Below are 23570 nucleotides of genomic sequence, written 5' to 3' on the forward strand. Positions count from 1 at the left end.
ATAATTGTCTGGGATCTTCCCTGGTCGGTTTGACATGTTACAGGAGAAGGGAAATAGGGCTTCATATGTTTGGGGATTTTTTTTTAATCTCTGCAGACCCACGCGATTTCTCTCTCCACCTTTTGTGCTCTCTGCACGAGGCTGAAGAGGGTAATTGTGTTTGGAGAATCCTTGGATATAAGATGTGATATAAGATATAATAAGAATGTAATATAAGATATCATATAAGATCCATTCCCCACATTTGATCTTCTCCCTTCTATCTATACCTTTATTGTCAGTACTTCATTATTTCGTGTTAAAAATGAAGTAAAATCTACAGATCAGGTGATATATTTCTTTTTATAGCTCCGCCAAGGCTTTAGTTTGTGTGATCGACTTTCTTTCTCTTTCCAACTCATTTGACGGTGATGTGTTGGCAACTTCGGGCGCAACTTAACTAGCTTCTTTTCCACCTTTCTCTGCCTAACATGAAACATATTTTTCTACGCCCTTTCTTATAATTTTTTTCTTTCTTTCTGTTAAATTTCAAATCCTACAGACTACAGCGCCCGGCGCTAACATGCACCCATGTATTCCGTAGCCGAATATGCACGGGGCGAAGTGCAGGTCCCTTCCACCAAAGGAGGGGCCAAATCACGAGAACTCCCTGAATCAACGCACGAGGCGAAGTGAACTGGTATTTTGCTGCGCTTGCTGCCTTCGGTTAAGTAAATAGCCTTAATTAACTCCGCCCTGTCGATATCTTGGCTTCGTATTCCGGGGCAAGCCTCAATTCAAGATAGCGGGCATTTGCTTCAGCCCCCCTGCTCCGCTTTAAAAGCTGTCCATTCCAGGCTTTCGTAAAAAAGGTGTGAATATCAAGGATTCTTGGATTTCTCCAAGCTAAGCATATCAAATTGCAAGAACAAAATGACGCTTAAATATAGAAGTGGAAGAGGTTATGCTCGTGCTGCACCATGGGAAGAGACGGCCTACTTATCAGTGGGAGCAGACAGGAATCTCTTTTACGGCGAATTTGCCGTGGAATGCGTCTCTCTTCTCGCTTTCATCCTGTTCCTCATCTGGGTATGTACGATCAAGAGTCGTACTCTCCCGCTGACCACAATCATTTGGGCCCTGAATTGCTTTATATGGTATGTAGACAGATCTGACATGAAATGAATCATTTGCTCAGTCAATCGCTAGCTCCCAAATATGCGTTATCGTCCCGGCAGCAATGTCTATCGCAGGGACGGAGGTGACGATGTACTATGTGATCGCCTTCATGATCCATGACTTCTTCCTGGTGGTTGCGATCTGTCTCACCTTCAATATCTTCTGGGGTTTCATCCATCGCTTCCTGGGCCTGATTAGACTTTCCGGCAAGCCGCACGTGGCAGTGAAAATCATCCACTATCTCTTCTTTACTGCTATCCTGCTGCTTTCTCTTGCCGAATGCGCATTGTATATCGCTACTTTGGTAGGACAGGTGACATCAGATTATGGCCTTGAAGACCTGGGCTGGTCACGGCTGAATGGTGTGCTTTATATCGTCTACTTCGTGCTGTCCGTGGAGGTCTTCGCTTGGAGCATGTTCGTGAATAGAAAGGCCACTGCTTATCGATCCGTATCAAGCGTGAGGACCAACCCCATCTAATCCAATTCTTCCTACATATAGCAAAAAAAAACTCAAACTAACTGCCTGTTTTCAGACGCCTGCTACTGCACTCGTCGGCGCCGCTGTCCCCTGGTTCATTGTGTGTCTCACCTGGGCAGTCATATCCATTCGTTATCGCATAATGGATGCCTATAGCCCTCCCAACTATCTGTACCTTATCAAGGCTGTTATTCAGCTCGCGTTCTGGGTCGGCACTTACTTTGGTATCCTCACGTGCTGTGATCAGTGGAGAGCCCTCGGCTATGAGTACAACAACCCTCCTCCGCGTGAGTACCCGCGTCAGCACTCGCCTCAGTCCACTCCTCCCAGTCAACAATATCCTCTGGTTCAACACCCATATGATGTTGCTCCTTACGAACCATATGATAATTCGACACAACCTCCGGCTCGCCACTCGCTCCGTGCCTCGCTTCGATGAAGTCAAGGTTGGATTTTGTTGATATGTACTTATTGATTCCCTCACGTTTGTGACAAGATTTTCTGTTTTGATGTTGCGAGTGTTTCCATACACAGTGATGCTCTCTTTTCATGTTGGCTACTTATATACCGACTAATGTTGATACCCAAGGAACGATGCGAATGATAGCAATGCAATCCTTTTTGTATAGAATATTGTATAAATAATATTTCCATATATCTCAAAAAATACCACAGAAACTTAAAAAACACAACAAATCAAAAAATCAACTATAAAACATGAAGAAGCAAGTAGACAAAACGTCTTGGCAAGTCACCAGGCGGTGGCGAACAAACCCGCGACAACATCATCTTTTTCGCCGGCCTTTCTCGACCAACAACTCCCACTTTAACATCTCATCATAGTAAAAATGGTCTGCTCGAAATGCCAAAAGAAGCTTAAAGCAACCGAGCTCGCCACCCCCGGCGTTAAGAATAAGAACGACATGTACTACGGCTCGCCGTCTAGTACACTGGGTGGCGGTGCAGGCAAGGGAAAAGCCAAGGCGACGTTAGGCGCTACGGGAATCGGAAAGGTATGTTAAAATTTGCTGTTCTATACGAACTAGAACGAATTCCTATTTCGGATGAGTTTTATACTGACTTTCTCTGCAGAGCAAACTCCTCAGCGCAAAAGCGAAGAATCCTTATGCGGCTTATGCTTCGTCTTGTGATAACTGCAAGGTGAAGACGGAGCAGGGGAAGAAATTTTGTCAGCGCTGCGCATATCAGAGAAATGGTATGTTGCTCTATTCTTTTCTCTTGGCTTGTTGCGAATGCTGACGATACTAGCCTGTGCCATGTGCGGCAAGAATCTGGCGGGGAAGTCGGCCAAGGACCAGCCTATTGTCCAAGGACAGAAGTTCAACATGGCATAAGGTGCTTGTGCGTTGGTTCTAGGCTGTTGTATATTTTCTTTTCTATGATTCACTTTGTACATTGCATGGCGTTTTGAGAGGCGTTGATGATACCGCGGAATCGATTAGTATCAACATTGAAATGAAATAAAATGAATTTGATTTGACAGTGCAGGAAAATTCTAGTTATACATGGCATGCGCAATAAGAGTATATGCAATGCGCCACCAACGGTGCGCTATAGTATCGGAACAAGTATGCCTTTTCATCTCCATCCGAAGAACCTTGAACCTCGCGTTCTCCTTCTCACCCAGTTCTAACACCTCAGCTGCTTCCCGGTATCCACCTTACCGGTCGGCCAGCATGTTCTTGATGTTGCTGTAGTATTGCGTGTTCAGGTATTGCGGGAGCTCCTCCTTGGCGAGCCACTTGAAGTCCTTGAGGCCCTGGGTGTTGACGGACAGATCGGCCTGGCCGGCCATCATACGAGACTTCAGGAAGAAGATCTTGCTACCGGGAGCCTCGATCACGGTTGTGCTGTCCGCCTTCTTCGAGCGGCGCGGGTTGAAGGAGTGCCATCCGACAGGGTGGAAGCCGACCATCCAGGTGTTCATGTTGACACCGGCGGATTGGGCAAGGGTGCGCTCAGCAGCCTAGGGGGAAATCAGTATGTTAGTATAATTTTCAGACCTAATATGGTTCGAACACTAGTATAGCACTCACCAAGCGAAGGGTCTCGCCCTCCTCGACTGGCGAGCTGGGGAACTTCCAGTGTCCCTCCTTAGACTGAACAAGGAGATAGAGAGTGCGGGAAAGCAAACGATCAAGACTCTTTTGGTCGTTCTTCTCGTCTGCCTCCGTGACCCGAGGGTACGGCCGAGGGATTTCCTCCTTTTTGCTAGTATCTTGGGAAGTTGCATTGGCAGTGGATTCTGCGTCCTGGACAAGGGCCTCAATCTGGTGTTCAGGCTCAGACTCCTGTGCTCCCAGCAGGAGCTCGTCATTCCATGCGTCGGCGTCGTACGCGTTGTACTTTCCGATATCACGCGCGGCAGTCCGGCGCTCCTGGATCTTCTTCTTCCAGTCTTCGTCGGCTGGTGTTCCACGCTTGAAGTAGAAATATTTCGTAAAGGGGAGGGCCAGACGCTCATTCAGACGTTTCTGGTAGAAAAAGAACGCTTTCTCGAACGGTTCGAGTTCACGGGTGATTTGGGGAGGGCGGGAGAGGACTACACCCGCGTTGACGGTGTAGGCTGGCTTCACGGCGGGGTCGGCTGCCGTTGATGCAGATGTCGATTCGATTGCTGGTGCTGCCGAGGAATAGCTGCGGCGGCCAAAGGTCTCTTGACAGCTTCTGCATACGCCGGAGTCGACTATTGACGGCCCTGCGCGCGGAGTCAGTATTTGGACCTAAAGAATTCGGGGAAAACTTCAATTGGACATACGCAGTAGCGAGGCTACGCGCCGTGCACCATTAGATCCTGACGACATGTTCAAGGGTGGAATGGCAATGTGTTTGGGGCTGATCGGTGGTCTTGTATTCCCCGAGAAAAAGATCCATCCAGGTCACGTTGTCGCCAGGCCCGATTGGGCTTAGTCATCGCTCGGGCGGTTTAAATTTCAAAATTCACCTTTCGTTTTCCTTTCTTCTCTAAGCATCTCTTATCATCACTGCGTCCAGTATTCTACGGCCGGTTGATCATTTAAAGGTGCTCAGATTGAGCTCCCCTGAGGTCGCGGCCTTTTTTTCGCTAGCGGTACCTTCTTTAATCAAGGCGTACTGTTAGATAGTTGCCGCGGACATCCCCTTTACTTTTAGTCTTACGTGCTTAAATTAAGATCCATTTCCCCGTATCTGCCTTTCCTTTTCTCTCTCCTCGCTGTATTCTCTCCCTTCCATATCTTCCTGGCAAGCATTCTCTCCCCCAGGACCGGGAATTCCCACCTGCCCTCAGATCTCCAGCAGCAAATCTTCCTCCTCTGGCGCCTCGGTTCCTAGTTGCACCATCCTTTCCTGTGTACCGAACACCCGTAGTTTATTCCCGTAGATATCCCAGAAGACATCTCCGAGACGCGGCAGTAATCTACCCTGCTTGACCAGTCGAGCTATACGCACGGAACCAGTGTCGGCTAGAGATCTGCCAGCTCGAGCAATCTGGGCTGGTTCAATCCTCGGAAGGGTCTCAGTGTCAACGTCAAAGAAGTTGCAGAATTCACTATTGGGAACAGTCTGATTGATAGACTGTGCCATGACACTGGCAACCAAACTAGGCGTTGTGGGCGTGTATAGCTGGGGCTTGACGGCCGGTTGGGCAGGGTTGCGCTGTATCTCACCTGCCAGTTTGATGAAGGCCATGGCGGCAAGCATGCTATCGTATCCCGCCTCGTGGCTGCGCTTCCGGAACTTGTACTTCGAAAAGTGAGGGTCAACGTCTGCGAAATGGTTAGCTGTGCTTGCTGCCAAGGATATAACTCATGCCCTACCTATCTTGGGGTTTTCTATTCCAGCTAGAGTCGTGTTGAGCTCTTCGAGCGAAGACATGGGATTTAGAGAGCCGCAGTCATGGGTGGCAATGTACTTGGTATCGGCTACCACGGGGAATAGACCGTGGATGGCGGTCTGGAACTCGGCGAGGGTATTCGGCAACGGACCCAGGAAGCACCTGTGGAAGAAGAGAAGATCACAGAACATGTTGTGCCCGATTAGAACGGGTCTATTCTCCCTCAGCTGGTTCTTCACTTTGTCTGACAACTGCTGGATCCCAAAAGCCGGCTGCTCTATCATCTTCATCAGAGGATGGAAAGCGTCTGTCTCAAGTTCTTCCAGACTCCCACCCACCAGTGCTTCTGCGATCCAGCGGAACCCGATATGTTTCCGCACTCGTTCCTTTTTGACCTTCAATTTCGTTTCGAGGGTACACTGCTCATTGCACGGGTCCCGCAATTCGATCTGGACGAACGTCGACGCGCCCCGCGATGTTAAGTTGGGGTATTCGTCGCTGATGAGGTGGTGTACCAGCCATTTCTGCATGCTGCTCAAACCGGTAGGTATGGGGCCCGGGATGATCGGCACACTGTTGGGTGGTGGGATGTTGAGCCACTCCCGGCGTTTCTATATATATCAATCGATTTGCTCAGATCAATGTTTGATGTAACGTCCTACCTCGCCCTGTGCCAGCCACTCGTTGACGCTGGTCCGAACAGTTTCGAGGAACTCGAGAGATTCATGATCGTCTTTTTTGATATCCGCAACTTGGACCGGATTCCGCGAGTAACATTTTTGCGTGGCTCTTCTGATTGCCAGTTTTTCTTCCTCTCGAGACAGGTATCGCACACCGAAGGTACACATATAGTCAATACTGAAGTGGTTCGCGAGCAAGAATTCCATTGCTGTTAAAGAAAAACTATTAGTAGTATGCTCAACGTTCGTCGTAGATATCGGACATACAGCGGCTTCCGAATGTCCAGTCCCGATTCACATCCATCTCATGCTGGGTGATTGGACTCAGATTTATGTTGTACGGTTTCAGTGTGTAGGTGGCTGTAGAGAGTAAGCGAGATACCTCTTGAATTGGGGTTAACTACGTACCATTTTCCTTGTCTTCATGACAAGTTGTGAGGCCAACTTGGAGAATCTGGTACCGCTCGGCAGCCGCCTTAGCTTCCACGTATCGCTCCTGTACAGTCTGGGGCCGGGACTGTGGTGTGCTTGGTTTGAAGGCAACTCCAGAGAGCTCGAAGTCCACGGAAACGAAGCAGCTGGTGGCGATGTCGTTGAGGATAGCGGGGAGGCAATCGGGGAAGGTGACAGCTGTGACATCCATCTTGGTAAGAGGCTGGGAACGGCATCAAAGTATGAGCTTGGTCAATGAAGATAAGAGGCGAAAAGGAGAGAGATGATTGGCTTTGTTGCGGTTTTGATTGCTGAAAACCGATTGTTGCGAACGTGAAAGAGTATGTTTTGGGAAGGTAGGTGTCCGAGCTTCATTGATCAGAAAGAAAACCGTTCTGAACGCAAGTTGTTGAAAGGGTAATGTAATCTTATCGAAAGCTAAGAGCTTGAACCTTTGCTGGTCTACTTGGCTGTATATCAAGTCTCATAGATCAGAGCTGTGATAGGAGGAAAGTAAGAAGAAGCAGAGAGTTGGAGGGCTAAAGAGGTAGTGATACAATAGATCTCGAGGAATTTTAAATGCTATCAAGCCCTATAAAATCACCACTTGCAGTGGAATCAAAAGTTTGACTTGACTTCTCTACATTTCTTAGCAAATGATTGAAATGAATTCTCTACTTTTTCCGAAATAGTTACAATATATACCTTCGTAAGATGCATGACCTATATTATCTCTGAGAGTTACTTCAGTCGGATGTGTACAAGTGACTGAGGCAACACTCGGATGATGTTGTTTACTGCTCCAATGTTCAACTGGAACGAAACTAGAGGCTGTTACTCCTGTCTAGCCTGCGTCCTCGGTATGCATTGACCGGACCATTTTGGAGAGTAGCCTAGGGTGGTCGATTTCCTAGGCGAAGCACTTCTTATTGAATAGCCCAGGGGTCGGTCAATGTAAAATAAAGTAGAAGTTGAGAAGTGATAAAAGACTAAACATACCTAGGTACCCGTCGATATCACGGGTAGATGCTCACAGGCCAGTCCCGTGACTAACCCCGGACTTGGATGAGCCGAGGGAAAACGAAAGCCGATCACAGCCCCGACACAACTTGAATGGTTTCACTTTTATAATTACTCCTTTTACTACTCTTTGAAGGAAATAAATATTGCTTTTCTTATATCTCGGCCTCCACAATGGCCAACGGATCCCCCATGTCGTCTCACTCTCACACCCACTCTTCATCCTCGGCCTCCCCCACAAAGTTGTGCTCCAAGACATACAAGAAAGCTTCCCAACTTTACCTCACACGGCGCTTACCAGAAGCACTCGTAAATATCCAGCCGATTATTACCCCTTCAGCACCACAAGAGGACCAATACACAAATGGCGACAATTCAACACCGGTTGCGCCGATCGCCACGGCCGCCGGCACGTGGAGGATCAAGGTGTGGAACCTTTACATCACCCTCCTCAGCGCAATAGTTGATCTCGGCGCGGAGGAGGGAAAGAAGCAGTTTGGCCAGAAGGAGTGGAAATCAATTGCCTCCCAAGTTAGAGAAGGTGCAATTTGGGAGACCGTGGTCGAGGTCGGGTACCAAGGCCGCGAGGGTTCGGTGGATGCCGAAGTGGTCTATAACCTGTTAGTTTTCGACTTCACCCCCTGACCCAAATTGAGATACTAACAACGCAATATTAGCGCTACCCTACTTTTAACCCACTCATCTTCGCAATCCCTGAACCAACAACGCCTCGAGACCTATCTTTCTTCCTATGGACAACCCAATTTCGACCTCACGGATCGTCTACAGGATCCATCTGATGATTACGAGCAGCGCCCTATGCGTACAACAAGCGGGGCTGATACCCCGAAAGATCTAACTGCTAGAGTAAAGATCATCGAGCTCTTTACTTTGCATGTCCTCCCCCGCAATGATGAGTGGGAATACTCGACCGAATTCATCAATTTGAGCGAAGTTCTCGACGAAGAACGCAAAGATATTTTCCTACAGACTCTTGAGGGCCTGAAGGAAGAGAAAGAGCGGGGTGAAATGCGTGCAGTCGAATTACAGCAAGCCAAAGATGCAGAGCTTGAACGGCAACGAGAGGATGAGCGCCGCGAAGCCGAAGAAGCAGCGGCAGCTGCAGCAAAACTACAACCCAATGGGCATAAACGTAGTGCCAGCGAAGTCGACTATGGAATTGAGAAAAGCCGCCCGCAGGGTTCGCCCAAAGGCAAAGGAGCCAGGCAATCAACAGACAAGGAGTCAAATGGCAAGCCACGAACTTCTCTCTCATCATCCGGCTCCAAAAATTTCAAGAAGCAGGACAAGACTGAACCCCGGGGTCGCTCAACTCGGACCGTGGCCTTTGGACTGCGTAACATCTTCCGTCAGATCATCCGGACTGTGTCTGGGAATCCCATGTCAATAGTACGCACTCTACTTTTCGTGGTTGGCATTTTGATGGCGATGAGTCGGCAGGGTGTGCGTGATCGCGTCCGACGAATCACAGGTGGCGCTTGGCAGAAGGTCAAAGCTACGGCCGGAATGGGTGTCAAAGTGAGCTATATCTGAGATAACGGCCACGATCTCCACGCACATTGCATGGCTGTCATGTACATTTTTTCTATGATCAAGTTGGCTCCCAAGATTCTTGGGGGTCATTCTTGCATACATCTTTCTTTTGTGATTCCCTTTGTGATTCTCTATGTTCATGTATTCTATGCATACATACCAGATTGCCACCAGGTGTGGTTGAATTGACTCTTATCCAAGTCCGATTTTTCATTTGTCTCAGCCAGTATTTTTCAAAGATAACCGTCGTGAAATGCTTTGGCTTGTTTTCGAGTAAGTTCATTCCACTGCCGATCAAATACAGTAAGAGATCGTTGAGCTGTGGAACAATAGCATTAGCTCGTTCCCTATAGAAGATAATCAATCTATCCCAAAATAGTAGACTTGAATACCCTCACTCGAAGGAACAACATCTAAAGCCTCAATAGAAACATTGAGAGGCTGGCTGAGCATATAAACAGCGGGCGGGCTCAGCAACATCAGTCGCAAACAATGGCTTAACAACACGATCATAGCAAATCTCCTCGATGTAGAGTAAATTTCAAAATAGTACCCACGTATACCCGTCCAAAAACTCATCATATCGCAACTGGTCATGCCTAACTCTTTGAGCATGGAAATGCCCCGCAAAAACACCAGGCCTCGACGCCAACACCCGAACATTAGTCCCATTCAACTCATTTCACCTTCTAGGCCTAGCGATATCTGGGTCACAATATCCTGTTTTCCCGATTTGAAACTCTCCGGGGACAGTGTATTTCACCGCGCACTGGAGGATTGTGCGCTCCTTCTTAATCTTTAGGAAAATCTTATGTCATGTTCTTCAAACTCTCCAGCGTCATCACTTAGAGCGCTGCTTGCCTAAGGGAACCTCACCTGCATTCCATGAGCAAGCTCAAATTTGAAAATTGCGCTTCTCCCATTGCAAGGCCTCTCTACTCAATCAGTGGAGGTGGTTAAGCGGCAGACATTCATTGATGCCATTCATAGCTCTGAGCAGTTCGCGAATGGGCAGCATCTTGAAGAAGCCCCTACAATTCCCTCCGCCATTCTTCTGACGGCGGGCAAAAAAGGAAAGATATCGAGAATTGCTAAAACCTGGGGGTACTGTTAAAAGTTACCTAGATCCACACTGCAATCATATGTTTTTTCAATTGGAGTGATGAGAGATTTGTCTTCTCCAGCGGGAACTTGTATTTCCGCTCAGTTCTCTTTCAATTCCCCTAGTCCCTTTCGTAGGTGAAGTCCTCGCTATGTAGCCGGCTAGTAGGCTTGTAGTTGCAGTGAGGCTTGAGAGAGAGGGCATAACATTACTAGGGCTGGTCATACAGCAAAAATAAATTTCGAGGTTCCCAATGTCATCCCTATTTACATAATCAAGGGCGGCTGGCCTAATGGTAAGGCGTCTGATTTCGGCTCGAGTTTCACTCATCGCTGCTTCTCAGAAGACTGCAGGTTCGATCCCTGCGTCGCTCATCGCTTTTTTTTGTGAATTAAAATTGACATTATCTTCTTCCATTTAACAATTAATATTAATCAGTATTTATAGCATATAATTCAAAGTATCGGGGGTATCCGTCCAACCTGTGCTAGTTAGTATATATACGATCTTCACCCAAGTGATATAGATCATATTTTTTTAGAAGCTAGAAGAGAATGGGGTATACATACAGACCTTTTTTGCAGGAAGTAATGAAATCCCCAACAAAGAACTGTTGGTAATGCACACAATACATTTGTCGCCATGATTGGTCAAAACACATGGGAACTTGTATACGATTCATCCATGTTTTATTAAGCAACCTATCAGTGCCATAGTTAGTTAGTTAGATAACTAACTATGTACGGAGCAGGCATGTATAACTTATAGGCAAGGCTACTTACTAGTAACGTAGTGGAAAGCCTAACCCAATAAAATATATAACTATCGAGCGACAGATAAATCAAACAAAAATGCGTTTGTTGAGATATGTTTGCAAAAAATATCGCATTTACTATGTGTTTTAGGATAAATCACTCACATGTGAAAAATGTACCAATAGTAAAAAAAAACAAGAACTTCATTCGATCTTATAAAAGATATATGAAGGACTTGTAAAAAAATTGCGATGAGCGACGCAGGGATCGAACCTGCAGTCTTCTGAGAAGCAGCGATGAGTGAAACTCGAGCCGAAATCAGACGCCTTACCATTAGGCCAGCCGCCCTTGTTATGTACCTTGACACAGGACTCGGGATGTGGTTCGTCAGACAATGTGTGCCATGGTAAGTAAGTACAAAGAATATTGAGACCTGTACTTTAAAGAATCATGTACGGAGGTCGATGACAAATATTTGTGCCAGAATTTATATTTGCTTTTTTGAATAACATACTAGTTTGTAACCCTGCTGTACACGGAGTAATACTTTCGATATTGTAGACATATCGCGCTGAATTTGAACATGATAGAGCCGCCGCTGTTTTGGTTGAAGAGATATACTACAAAGAAGGGACCTAAATTTAAGAATTGAAGCCTAGGAGAAAGTATGGGATGAATTCACTTGGCAGTAAGCCTACGCTTAGGTAGAAGGGATACCCTTTTGTATTAAGAGGAGTATTGTATAGAGGGGCGAAACGAATATAAAGAGGGGAGGGGCAGGCGCCCTAGGAAGGGGAATAGGCACGGTTGCCCAAGGGGAGGTTGCGTAGGTAGGTGGAAGTAGTATACACCTTTGATTCATTTGAGACGGAGCACAAACGATCTAGCACAACATCCTTCTATAGCCTCCTAGACTGGCTCAACAACGGTACATACAAGTTGTATAGGACTTATATCAACCACGTATCAAGATGCTCAGGTTTGACTATAATACAGCATGCAGCACGCATATTGACACAGCATTGTCCCATTTTCCACCAAAGAGGGGGTGGAAACTGTCTTTTGGCTTCTAGAACTATCCCAATTGAACAACCATTACAAAATGAAGGCAAAGAAGAGAAAACCATCAACGATGATTCTGTCAAGGATAAAACAAGAAACACGCTATCAAGCGTGAAGACAAAGATGAGCCATTGGAACATCATGACCATCAAGCATGATACCATGAGCATCAATTCACCACTAATGGGATCTCTTAAGGCAAATACTGCACTGGCATATTTTGGCTTTCACTAAACTTCTATGAAAAATGATATGAGACAGATATGAGGATCATTAAGCCTATCTAGGATGAGGATCAGAATGTGTCAAATCGTGCTAGATGGGAAGTCGATATGCTTACTGACTATTTGGAGGGTCTAGGGACGACTGAGCAAGATGAGGAGGATCTTTCCGCCTAGGTGTACAATTTGTGTTGTCACTTCTGTGCGCAACTTTCACTGCGACTTCTTCTTCTTTTTTTGTCTACGCCAGTCCATGATATTTGAAGCTTGATCAATTTTTACCAAGGGCGATTCATCTCTCTGGCAAGGTCGTCTCTCCATCTCACAACAGAATGATAATCTCTTGGAATAAAACGCGCGTACAATCTTAACAAGATTCTCTTCTCAGTTTAATGATAGACGCTAAGAAATATTGTGTAGGCGTCCGCAGATAGAAAGATCCTTCCTTATTTGTGATTAACCTTGAATCGGATCTAGTTTGATTGAATTAGATTGTAAAATATAGTTAACTAGCTGGCTCTATTTCAGTTGAGAATTTAAGCCAGTCATTCATATGGAGTAAGTCTCACAGGGGTATATTTTGTTACCAAAAAAAAAAACCGAACCAAGGCTCGGTCTAAAGAGCAGTCATTGTCACAGAGGAATGAAAACTAAATAATATATTCTAAAAGGGTATCAAACAGTCGTATGCTCATGATCACGTCCAGCGTAATCTCCACGTAATTCCTCAGCCATACCAATCTCAACATCATCGCCCGTACTGTCATCCACATCCTCTTTCTCAATGATCCTAGCATGCCACCACCGAAACAACTGAACAAAGAAATGCGCCACACAGATCTGCTCTGTAGTATAGAGCAACACCGGTACCGATGTCTTCGCTTTTAGGAATAAATCCACTGGCTGCCACATTGCGTAGAGCAGCGGGATACCGAGTGCGGTGCTCTTCGCTGGCCCGCAAAAGCACACTGCAATAGTTTCCTGTGGAGACATGCGTTTGAATATGGGTTTAGACCAGCGCCGAGAGCTGAAAACCTGCGGTGGTCTGGAGCAGAAGAAGCATACCGCTGTTAAAGTGATGTAGAGTATGATGTTGAATAGGACCACGAAGACTATGCTCTCCGCGGAAAGTGTTTGGAGGGCTCCTGTTGCGAAGCAGGAGGAAAATGTTGCCCTGATATTTAGGAATGCTTGGTCAGAAAAAAGAAAGAAAAAAGAGAGCCAGGGATAGTATAGGAAGCTCGTTGTACTCACCAAATCAACAATAACAAACAGAAACTAGCCAGCTTAGGCAGCTTGGTCTTCTGCATGACCCACGCAGTGCGATCAGGCCAAGTCCACCTCACCAGCTGCCCAATAAACAGCGGCAGTAGCACGCTGAGCCCCAGTTGCTGAAAAACCTCCTTATACATACTCCCCAAGTCCCCACCCCCATACCGCCAGGGATCAAACTCCACTGTCTTCGGCATCAACGCAATAGTCCATGCAGCCGTAACAAAAGGCCCCAGAATATTAGCCAACAAGACCTCCACTAAAGCAGCCGCATCGTCCCCACCCGCAGACCTCGTCATGACAACATTGGACGCAATCGTCGTCGGAATACAAGCAGTAAAGATATACCCCGCCAACACGGCGCGATCAATCTTGCCCCCAGGATCTACAGCGAGGATAATATACACAATGGCCAGTATCAGTGCGGGAATAAACAGAAAAGAAATCACCTGCACGATCAGGTGAAGGCGCCAATTCAGAACGTGCGAGATAAGCTTCTGGCGCGGGATGCTCAGGCCGGAGATTAGGAAGATTATCGCGATCACGCCGTACATGATGCTGTATTCGGAGCGGATAGTGCCGCCGGGCTTGGCCACGTTCGGGAAGCAATATGCCAGGGCGCATACGATCCCGATCCCGAATAGGAGCCATTGGTGGAGGATTAGACTTGCGATGCGCTTCACCACTTGCTGCCACCGCGGCTGTGCTGTATCCAGGGATGTTTCCATTTTTTTGGTCTAGGAATGAGGACATGGATATTCAATATGTACAACTGTGGGTAGTTTGGACTCTATAAGGCGAGTTGATCATGTAGGAGTACGTAGGTGTACGTAGGGGATATGTAGGGGTGTTGAAAATTGCGTAATCGGAATTAGTCCGATCTATCGGAGTCCATAGCGCATACAGGAATCGCATCATCTTTTTGAAGTTATATGTTGTACTACTATGATGCAAATTGTGACATCAATCATTATATGGAGATGTATGTGTATCCCTTGCATCTTTGGACATCAAATCTAGAAGGCCAGAACCGGGTCGCCGAAATCGGGTAGCCGATAATATCAATCGGGTTGAATGACGTCGGATACGATATGTGATGCATGTGGAGGTACAGAGTACTTTGAATGAAAATAGTCCGTGCTGAAAATGTTGATTTCATATTTTGTGCAACGAGGTAGGTCTCTTCAATATTCACATGTTGTATGTTGTATATACGACCTTGGAATGCCAGGTTCCATGGGTCATCCAGAAGCTCGGTAAAACGTTCATCCGATAGAATAACGCTCTATCAACGTCACTCACTGTAACAACTGCATATACTATGAGCATTTGATAAGAATCTATAAACCCCGGACTATAAAGACAATTTCAGCCAAGCATACACCAAGCCCCATGTCTAACCATTAAATACTTTAACGGTCCGTCTGACTCAGAACGTCCCATGACCTCTGGGTATGGACCTCGGCTGGGAGGAGTGCCAGCGGTAGCCCGAGATCACCCGCAAATAGCCTGCGGAATTCGCTACTTTCCTCCGAAGTTCAACTCCCGAACTGTTCAAAAACCCCGGAGAAATCTAGTTCCATGGAAAAACTAGGGACTTTTTATACTGGTGTAGTCCACGGGCATAGTTGCGTGTAAGATACTATACATGTAGTAGGGCAAGACACAGGCATTTTATACATTGTTTTTACATTGTACGATCCAATCTGAAAATAGAGTATAGAATCACAAGCTGCCAAAACTATGACGACGGTCCAAAGGCATGTGAAATCAGATCATTGGAGATCTGGGGTGACTTCCGCCGCGCTGGATAGAGAGCCGCCCTTGTTACCGAAGGCCTCGGGATTGACTTGGAGGCGTATACATAACTTGTACTCTCGGAACACATAGGACTTAAATATTATATAGAGAATCTCCCTCGGCAGGTATTTTGCTTTGCTACCTCTTTTTTTTTACTTCTTACTTCTCCGTTCTTCTCATTTGTGCGAGGTTATATACACTTCCGTTCGTCCAGCTTCCTCCGCTTCCCCGTCATAGCTCCCCACAAAGTCTGGCACTGCCGCCACTTTGCCTCGTGAATCATATACCTGTGGAACTTCGGCTTTCTTTTTTTTTAAAAAGAAGAATAAATATCGTTGCAATTGATCTCTTGATCTTCTTCGGACACTCCGGATATACCATCTCTTCCAATTGCCGGTTGTTTCTGTTTATTCTCCGGGTTATATACTTCCGCTTCTCCGCAATTTCGGCTCTCCCCTGCGACAATCGGAAGATCTGCGCAACTCGATTTCCGAGACGGCCGATTAAAGATTTCGTGAAATCTTCGTGAACAAAAGTGCAAATTCTGTGCATATATACCAACACATATTGAAAAAAAAATGTCCGCCAAAACTGCCAATCAGAAGCGCACATCGCCCGCGGTCAACTTGATCGGTAGAGTAGACACCCCCTTTTGGGATAATATACAGCTATTGACTTTTGCTTGATTAGCTGGTGGTGGTGCCGGTATGATGGAGGCCCTCGTGTGCCATCCGCTAGACACAATCAAGGTCCGCATGCAGCTGTCAAAGAGAGCCACAGCACCTGGGGTGAGTTGGAGTAAAATGCCATTCAACAATTGAAGTCATTACTAACCATACTGGCTGGAGCAGGTTAAGGCGCGTGGGTTCATTGCCACCGGTGCTCAAATCGTGCAGAAGGAGACCGCTCTGGGTCTGTACAAGGGCCTTGGTGCCGTGCTGGGTGGTATCATCCCGAAGATGGCCATCCGATTCACCTCATACGAGTCATATAAAGGCATGCTGGCCGATAAGGAGACAGGCGCTGTGACCAGCAAAGCCACCTTCCTGGGTATGTCAAGTGTTGAACAATCTGAAAGATGCACAACGGAAAGCTAACAATCCTCACAGCTGGTCTCGCCGCTGGTGTTACCGAAGCCGTAGCCGTCGTCAACCCCATGGAAGTCATCAAAATTCGTCTCCAAGCCCAGCACCACAGTCTGGCTGATCCCCTGGACGCCCCGAAGTACCGCAGCGCCCCGCATGCGCTCTTCACCGTGGTCAAGGAAGAAGGCTTCAGCGTCCTGTACCGCGGTGTCTCCCTGACAGCCCTCCGACAAGGAACCAACCAGGCCGCCAACTTCACCGCATACACGGAATTGAAGGCTGCCTTGCAGCGGTGGCAACCTGAATACAGCAACAGTCAGCTGCCTGCTTACCAGACCACCATGATTGGTTTAATCTCGGGTGCCGTTGGCCCCTTCTCCAACGCTCCCATCGATACCATCAAGACTCGCCTTCAGAAGACCCGCGCTGAGCCCGGTCAGTCCGCTGTCTCCCGCATCATGGTCATTGCCAAGGATATGTGGAAGACGGAGGGTACTCGCGCTTTCTACAAGGGTATCACCCCCCGTGTGATGCGTGTTGCTCCTGGCCAGGCTGTCACTTTCACTGTGTATGAGTACCTCAAGGGTAAGCTGGAGAGGTCTAACTGGGCTTTCGTTGGTGGTAGCTTCGAAGAGTAAACGTGACAAAATTTCTTAGTTTTTTTTTTTTGGGAAAGCATTGTGATACCTGGCCCGGCATGGTGGTCTGTTTTGCACGTTGGATTGTCTCGGACAGAGCTGTTTAACTGCAAGCCGGTTGAAACGGCTTATTTTTTTTGTAAATATTTTGTGCTTTGCGTTAGTTCTTTTTCATATACCACCTTGTCTGGTGCGCTTTGAGCTGAAATAGAGAATGTTCAAGACTTTTGAAGAGTCGTTCGCCAATTGTGGTTAGGTGTTTAGGGATCTGTCCATGAATTGCCAAGTGGTTATAGATACACCGAAGCGATGTTTGTGTAACGACCACACAAGAACATATTTCTATCGAGTTAGCATAATCATGAATCAATTGTTTCTTTTTCTGTATTATAGACTTGATAGATGTAGAAAGGTCAATATAAAGCGGGCAGTCCTGACCGCTGACATGGCATGCGACCCCTCATTCACCGCTTCCCCTCCCCTCATAAACAACCCCAAACAACTGACACAGCTGCATCCTAAAGTGCAGCATCATGCAGTCAGGAATTACAGGTATGAAACTCGAATACATTAACTCTGGACTTCGAACAAAATCCTATTGAACTTAACCCAACTAACAAACCACCCAGTCTCTACGGAGCTGCAAGATGCATTCGCCAGCTTCAACTCCGACTCCTCAACCTTCTGCCTGCCGGTAACCATCACAGCGGAGACCCTAACACCACTGGCCCCAATCCCCTTCCAGGGCACCCCTTCGACAAATGCCTTCTTTTCTGCCCTCCCCCAGCTGTCCTCTGTCCTCCAGCCTAAAACTCCCATCTACCTCCTCCTCCGACGCCCATCGAACGCCTCGGCTGCTGCACTCATCGCTTTGACCTATATCCCGTCTAATGCACCCGTGCGAGCAAAGACACTCTTTGCCTCGACCCGTTCGACGCTGACCCGTGAGCTGGGCACGGAGAAGTTCGCTTCTACCGTCTTTGCTACCGAGGAAGACGAGATCCTGGGCCAAGATGCGTGGCGCGAGCGTGACGGCGAGGGCCCCAATGTTATCTCCCGTGAAGATATGATGGGCGAGAAAGAGAGGGAACTGGAGGCTGTTCGTAGGGCTGAGGCCGAGGCGCGGAGTGGTACTCCCGGGAGGGATATTGGCATTGGCGGCACTTTTGGCACTGGTTCTGGAATGAGGGTGTCTATGCCGGTTGATGAGAGCGCTAAGTCTGCGCTGAGAGATCTGCGAGATGGTGGATTGGTACAACTTGTAAGTGATTACCCCGGCTGAAGAAATGGGCAATGTAGATATGATCTGTGAAGTTTGAAACTAACTTCAAGGAGACGGTTGATATTCCCACGGAGAAAATTGTCTTGGCCGACTCTCAGTCTGGAGTCGAGGCAAGCTCTGTCGCCTCACACATTTCCTCCTCTTCGCCACGGTATTCTTTCTACCATTATCCCGGAACCGATATTGTGATCTTCGTGTACACCTGCCCCACCGGATCTTCGATCAAGGAGCGTATGCTGCACGCCAGCTCCCGAAGGAACGCTATCACGGTTGCGGAGCAGGAAGGACTCAAGATTGAGAAAAAGGTATGCGTACCCATGTCGTGGATGGTCGTTTTGGATACTCACAAATAGCAGATCGAAGCCTCTAGCCCTGACGAGATCACCGGTGATCGGTTGCAAGAGGAAGTCACCCCGGTACGAGATCAAGGTCCTGCGCGGGGATTTGCTAGGCCTCGTCGCCCCGGCCGGTAAATCACTATTGTATAGATAGGCTATGTTGTTGATGAGGCTGAAAACTTTCAGCCTCAGCGGGCATTGATCCGATAGCTGTAGTAAATATAGCAGCACTGTGCTAGACTCTGGCCAGGTTATTGCTTGTTCCGGAGAGACGAACCAAGGTAGAATTGGAACTGGAGCAACTTCTGCTCGTACGATGGTCAAAGCATTGATCGGATCCTCGGATGCCTTCTTTGAAAGGCATAGTTTCCAAAGAGAATCCGTGCTAGATCTGATATTTCCTGGACAAATGTGGCCATGGCCAGATACAAGGGGTTGGGGCCAGATTTCTAATGCGTGCAATATAACACTTTTAAGTATTGCTGTAGTTTTTATGAGCAACAGAGGGAATTATGTTCGCCAACCTTGGAAGGTCAGTGCTGGACACCCGTCGTGAGTGGTGATTTCTCATTTCAACAGTAACCCTGAGCGGAAACAAAGGCAAGAGCAAAGGGTGTGTTCATTTTGGGAAGGTACGTGGTATATGAAAATATAAAAAAACTCCCATCACTTCTCCTCTTCTCTTTTTCTCTTCTTTTCCCCAACCCTCTCGACGACCATCTCTTCGTAGCCCACTTGAGACAGTGTAGGCAGAGGGCCCCCGGTGCATTACCTACATGGATATCAACGTCGTTGAGGTCCATGCAGGTCCGCATAGATCAAATTCCAGTTCTCGTGCGAGTCTTTTGATAAAGCCATGGCTGAGTGTTTGGGCTTCCCATAGCCATTGGCAGATCCCACGGAATACACCCCTGATATGTTCGCCTAACTATGTATGTGCATAATGAATTTCCCAACAAATTCGTGGCCAAAGACCCGTGAGTTCAAGTCATTCAATATCTATGGTAGAGTCATGGATATATTTAACTTGTATGAGAATTAGAAGATACTAGCCAAGGAAAGTGGAATGCAAACATCCGCAATCCCACGGTCTCATATGCAAGCTATCAGAGTATGTCTGTGCTCGGAATACTAGGCAAAGAGAAACGAGTTGATTTGATGGGTTCAACTTGGTGATGTCCTTGATTTGTTGAATGTACGCACATCAAGGTTTCATTCAATCCTCGTGTTGGCTATTCCTCGTGTTGGCTATGAATCGAAGTGTTTCTATACAGATGGAGAGGGATCTCCATACTGAATCCCGATAGCTAGCCTTGGGGGAAATTTGTATCTAGCAATAGCTGAACTGCTTTCAAATCGAATAGCCGGATGGATAGGTTCATGCTGTGAACTTGGGTATTCCATGATTCCATAGGGTAATTTGGGATAAGGCATTAGATGTTTCAAATGGTGGTCATTTTTGTTATATGAATAGTATGGATAATGCCTTGGACAATGCCTGATGAATTCCAAGATAAGTCTCACATACACATATCCAAAGCAACAAAGAACCTTGGAAGGCTTCCGGGTATTTGTCAGTGTCGGCCTAAAGAACGAAAGCTAGCTCACCGCATAATTTGACATGAAAAGGTCGACTATAGTCGACTACAAACTAATAAATCACAGTGTCCTCGTTATCCTCAACGACCTCGCCTCCGTCATCTTCTCGGTGGACATCATGCTGATCTTGAACGACACTTTCCTCCGCGTTAGCAGTGCTTTCTTCCGTTTTAGCTAAATCGGGGATTTGGCCATTAATGTCTACACCCACCGTGTCCGGAGCACCCTGAGCCGTTTCCTTAGACTTTGAATCTGCTGGATCCGCTTCGTGCTCTGGGGCCGATGACTGTTCTCGAGGACCGTGTGTTTGCTGCTCTTCTGATCTTTGCAGCTGCTCTTCAACTGCCTGTTGTTGTGTTTCAACCCGAGTTGGTTGTGTTTCAGCCTGGGTTGGCTGTTTCGGTGCAAATGCCTCCGGTGGATATCGGGCTTCGAACTCAGCGACTTCTCGGGCAACAGTCGCCTCTGCTTCTTCGATCTGCTTTTTTATCGCCTCATCGTCGCCAGGTCTGGGTTGCCATGGTTTGTAATACTGAAATGGGTTCCAAGGTTAGCCGATGGCTACTATATACGAATGGGAAAGCATCACTCACCAGAGCCGGCTTTGCCTGTGTCTTGAGGAAATGTGCCATGGCAAGCATATTGGAATGCCGTGTTTGCATCTGAGAATGAAAAATTGTCAGTAAGACCTTTATCACTTTATACAGCAATGGTAAGTGAAGAGAAAACATACCGCTTCTCGCTCATATAACGGGGTTTCCCTCCTCCGAATCTCATCACGCTGTTCCTTCCGCTGTTTCTTCAATTCGCCGTACTCTGCATCCCGCAACTTCAACTTCTCTTGCTGCTTCTTTTCAATATCAGCACGCCGTTTCTGTGCCGCGGAACTTGAGCTCTGCGAGAGGGTACCAAGCAACCCCCCGAATAACCGCTGGCCCCGCTTGCGATCCTCATCTCGGCTTCCGCGTGGCCGCGTAGGCTTCTCTACAGACTCATCTCTCGCATGTGGAGGGGATGATGGTCGACGCCGCTGAGAATTCGGGGAGGTGTTGTCCGTAGAGCTGAGTCGTCGGCGCTTAGTGTCGTATTCGGCAATAGAAGACTTTCGTCGCTTCGCTGTCAACTCCGGAGACTGCTGGATAGTATCCTGACTGGGCACAGCCACTGCTGATGCGAGTGTCTCAGGGCTGTCAAAATAACATGCGCGTTAGCTAGAGTGCTCTAATTACAACGCTTGCGCGCGGGTTGCACGGGATGTAGGGAACCATACCCTTCCGACATGTTGATCGGCAAACGACGCTGGATATAAGAAAGAATCAAATTGGAGGAAAAGGAGCGACGTTATTAACTGCAATCTGGGCCAAATATTGGAGTTGAGAAAGCGTCGCAAAATAACAGGACGACACGCTGCTTAGAATCACACTGCTTGTAATCACGTGCACAGACCACTTTGCCTTCGGCCCTTCACCTTCACCTTCTCTTCTCCTACGTTCCTTTACATTTACTATCTTTTCACTTCCCAGCGAGTGCTAAACCATAACTCTTTCCACTTTCTACAGCTCTGAGATTCTCTTTTTCTTGTTACCTTTCTCAAATCACAATGTCTCGTCACCACCCTGACCTCGTCATGTGCCGCAAGCAACCCGGTATCTCTATCGGCCGTCTGTGTGACAAATGCGACGGAAAATGTCCCGTGTGCGATTCCTACGTCCGCCCAACAACCCTCGTACGCATCTGCGACGAGTGCTCCTTCGGAAACTACCAGAATAAGTGTGTCGTCTGCGGCGGCGAGGGCATCAGCGACGCATTCTACTGCTTTGAATGTACGCGCCTCGAGAAAGACCGCGATGGATGTCCCAAGATCATCAATCTGGGAAGTTCGAGGACCGATCTGTTCTACCAAAAGAAAAGTTTCAGGAATCAATGATCCTGGCTTATGGCTTGGTGTCCAAGTGGAGGGGAGCTAAGCATGAGTCTGGCGGGTTTACAATTTTCAGTCTAGCAACGACAAAAATGACATTACAAGCTTTGCAACCGTGAACACGTGAAACACATCATGGAGATGGACTATCTAAACCTCCTTCAACTTGGGGGGGTTTTTTTGGGCGCCGCCTGCCTGCAGCGAGTGGAGGATATCAACGAACATGCGGACCCGGATATTACCCAACGAGATTCCCCTGTCACTTGACCTGTTTTTGTAGCATCCTGCAATGCTACTCAAAATCCTGGCAGGCATGGTGGCAGCGCGCCATGGAACTTCAGACCCCGAGGATCCGTGAACATTGCGCAGATGGGTTTGACGACCCCATGACTAGCAGGGGCTCTGGGTGGAGCAGCTGGACTGGGAACAACCCCTCCAGTGTTCGTGACCGACACGACCCGGATTTCGGTCATGTTTTTTTGATTACCTAGATGGGTATGATGACTCAAGCCCCAAATCTGCGCCCTGTGCACATACCTGCTTTTTCTGAAACAGCTTCATTTTTCGATCTTATTCCCCAAGAAGCTTCAATTTCACTTCATTCTGGATAAATCATACTTGTTTTTGTGCATACAAGTAGACAATGGCCACACTGGCTTACATTTAGAAAATAAAGTGTTGTATTCATTTGGTAATATTATCACAAATGGTTATCGCAAAACTCTTAGGCCAGTTTGTCCTAACAGCCTGTAGACCTTTTGTATCCTGATCCGGAGAGGGGCTTTTTATTCACTTTCCTCTTGCCCTTGTCCAGTACGACTTGTACTATCTCTTCTCCGTCTTTCTATATCCATCCAATCTTTATAATTTCCCGCATGGTAACGCACTTTACCACCGAACTTGGATGTCACAAGTTTGAATATGACCTGCCAACAGTTAAATCACAACAGGAGACCATCCACATGTGCAGATAACCTGGGATAGCACAGATCATCAGCTTTGACTAACAATCAGTACCTCGACCGCCGATATGTCTACCAATTACCTAGCCCCCCAGTCTCAAGCCCAGCCGCCTTCAGGAGACCTACCCGTGAGCTCGCTTATTGGGGAGATAATGACCGTACTAGCCGACCCCATTTATGAAACAAGCGGACCGTCATCACGTGGATCGGTCATGATCTCAGACCTACACAAGCAAAGGCAAATATTGCGTCCTCAAAGATCATGGCCACTCCTTTGTTATGGACGACGTGGACAAAACATAGGCCATTAACAAAAACTTGCGCAACAACTGGATTGAAGTGATATTAGACGATGGTCACACTTTGTCGTTTT

At 47.3% G+C, this 23570-nt stretch overlaps 10 protein-coding genes across 10 annotated transcripts; 6 read left to right on the top strand and 4 right to left on the bottom strand.

Moving 5' to 3' along the window:
• Positions 1–912: 912 nt before the first annotated feature.
• On the top strand, positions 913–2078 carry N7479_011213 (uncharacterized protein; the record flags this gene model as incomplete). The annotated part of the gene is made up of 3 exons (XM_057258904.1): positions 913–1136; positions 1189–1618; positions 1695–2078. The coding sequence occupies 3 exons, from the start codon at positions 913–915 to the stop codon at positions 2076–2078; spliced, it is 1038 nt and encodes a 345-aa protein (XP_057106362.1).
• Positions 2079–2487: 409 nt separating this feature from the next.
• On the top strand, positions 2488–2994 carry N7479_011214 (cysteine-rich PDZ-binding protein; the record flags this gene model as incomplete). Its single annotated transcript, XM_057258905.1, has 3 exons — positions 2488–2652; positions 2732–2855; positions 2909–2994. 3 exons carry the CDS (start codon positions 2488–2490, stop codon positions 2992–2994), a joined length of 375 nt encoding a protein of 124 aa, XP_057106363.1.
• A 326-nt stretch (positions 2995–3320) lies between these two features.
• On the bottom strand, positions 3321–4464 carry N7479_011215 (mitochondrial 54S ribosomal protein mL46; the record flags this gene model as incomplete). The annotated part of the gene is made up of 3 exons (XM_057258906.1): positions 3321–3626; positions 3697–4358; positions 4419–4464. The coding sequence occupies 3 exons, from the start codon at positions 4462–4464 to the stop codon at positions 3321–3323; spliced, it is 1014 nt and encodes a 337-aa protein (XP_057106364.1).
• Positions 4465–4924: 460 nt separating this feature from the next.
• N7479_011216 (CAF1 family ribonuclease) lies at positions 4925–6797 on the bottom strand (the record flags this gene model as incomplete). Its single annotated transcript, XM_057258907.1, has 5 exons — positions 4925–5406; positions 5458–6085; positions 6137–6363; positions 6422–6514; positions 6563–6797. The coding sequence occupies 5 exons, from the start codon at positions 6795–6797 to the stop codon at positions 4925–4927; spliced, it is 1665 nt and encodes a 554-aa protein (XP_057106365.1).
• Positions 6798–7780: 983 nt separating this feature from the next.
• Positions 7781–9160, top strand: pex26 (the record flags this gene model as incomplete). Its single annotated transcript, XM_057258908.1, has 2 exons — positions 7781–8226; positions 8284–9160. 2 exons carry the CDS (start codon positions 7781–7783, stop codon positions 9158–9160), a joined length of 1323 nt encoding a protein of 440 aa, XP_057106366.1.
• Positions 9161–12975: 3815 nt separating this feature from the next.
• Positions 12976–14300, bottom strand: N7479_011218 (uncharacterized protein; the record flags this gene model as incomplete). The annotated part of the gene is made up of 2 exons (XM_057258909.1): positions 12976–13474; positions 13555–14300. The coding sequence occupies 2 exons, from the start codon at positions 14298–14300 to the stop codon at positions 12976–12978; spliced, it is 1245 nt and encodes a 414-aa protein (XP_057106367.1).
• Positions 14301–15950: 1650 nt separating this feature from the next.
• Positions 15951–17095, top strand: N7479_011219 (putative succinate:fumarate antiporter (Acr1); the record flags this gene model as incomplete). The annotated part of the gene is made up of 4 exons (XM_057258910.1): positions 15951–16005; positions 16063–16160; positions 16224–16422; positions 16482–17095. The coding sequence occupies 4 exons, from the start codon at positions 15951–15953 to the stop codon at positions 17093–17095; spliced, it is 966 nt and encodes a 321-aa protein (XP_057106368.1).
• A 533-nt stretch (positions 17096–17628) lies between these two features.
• N7479_011220 (twinfilin) lies at positions 17629–18850 on the top strand (the record flags this gene model as incomplete). Its single annotated transcript, XM_057258911.1, has 4 exons — positions 17629–17647; positions 17725–18356; positions 18431–18682; positions 18734–18850. The coding sequence occupies 4 exons, from the start codon at positions 17629–17631 to the stop codon at positions 18848–18850; spliced, it is 1020 nt and encodes a 339-aa protein (XP_057106369.1).
• Positions 18851–20366: 1516 nt separating this feature from the next.
• Positions 20367–21595, bottom strand: N7479_011221 (pinin family protein; the record flags this gene model as incomplete). Its single annotated transcript, XM_057258912.1, has 4 exons — positions 20367–20846; positions 20908–20976; positions 21048–21501; positions 21585–21595. The coding sequence occupies 4 exons, from the start codon at positions 21593–21595 to the stop codon at positions 20367–20369; spliced, it is 1014 nt and encodes a 337-aa protein (XP_057106370.1).
• Positions 21596–21914: 319 nt separating this feature from the next.
• On the top strand, positions 21915–22241 carry N7479_011222 (PHF5 family protein; the record flags this gene model as incomplete). The annotated part of the gene is made up of 1 exon (XM_057258913.1): positions 21915–22241. One exon carries the CDS (start codon positions 21915–21917, stop codon positions 22239–22241), a length of 327 nt encoding a protein of 108 aa, XP_057106371.1.
• Between the last annotated feature and the right edge of the window lie 1329 nt (positions 22242–23570).

Source organism: Penicillium vulpinum, assembly GCF_028829585.1.
Source record: "Penicillium vulpinum strain IBT 29486 chromosome Unknown utg000004l_segment0_segment0, whole genome shotgun sequence".
Taxonomy (NCBI): domain Eukaryota; kingdom Fungi; phylum Ascomycota; class Eurotiomycetes; order Eurotiales; family Aspergillaceae; genus Penicillium; species Penicillium vulpinum.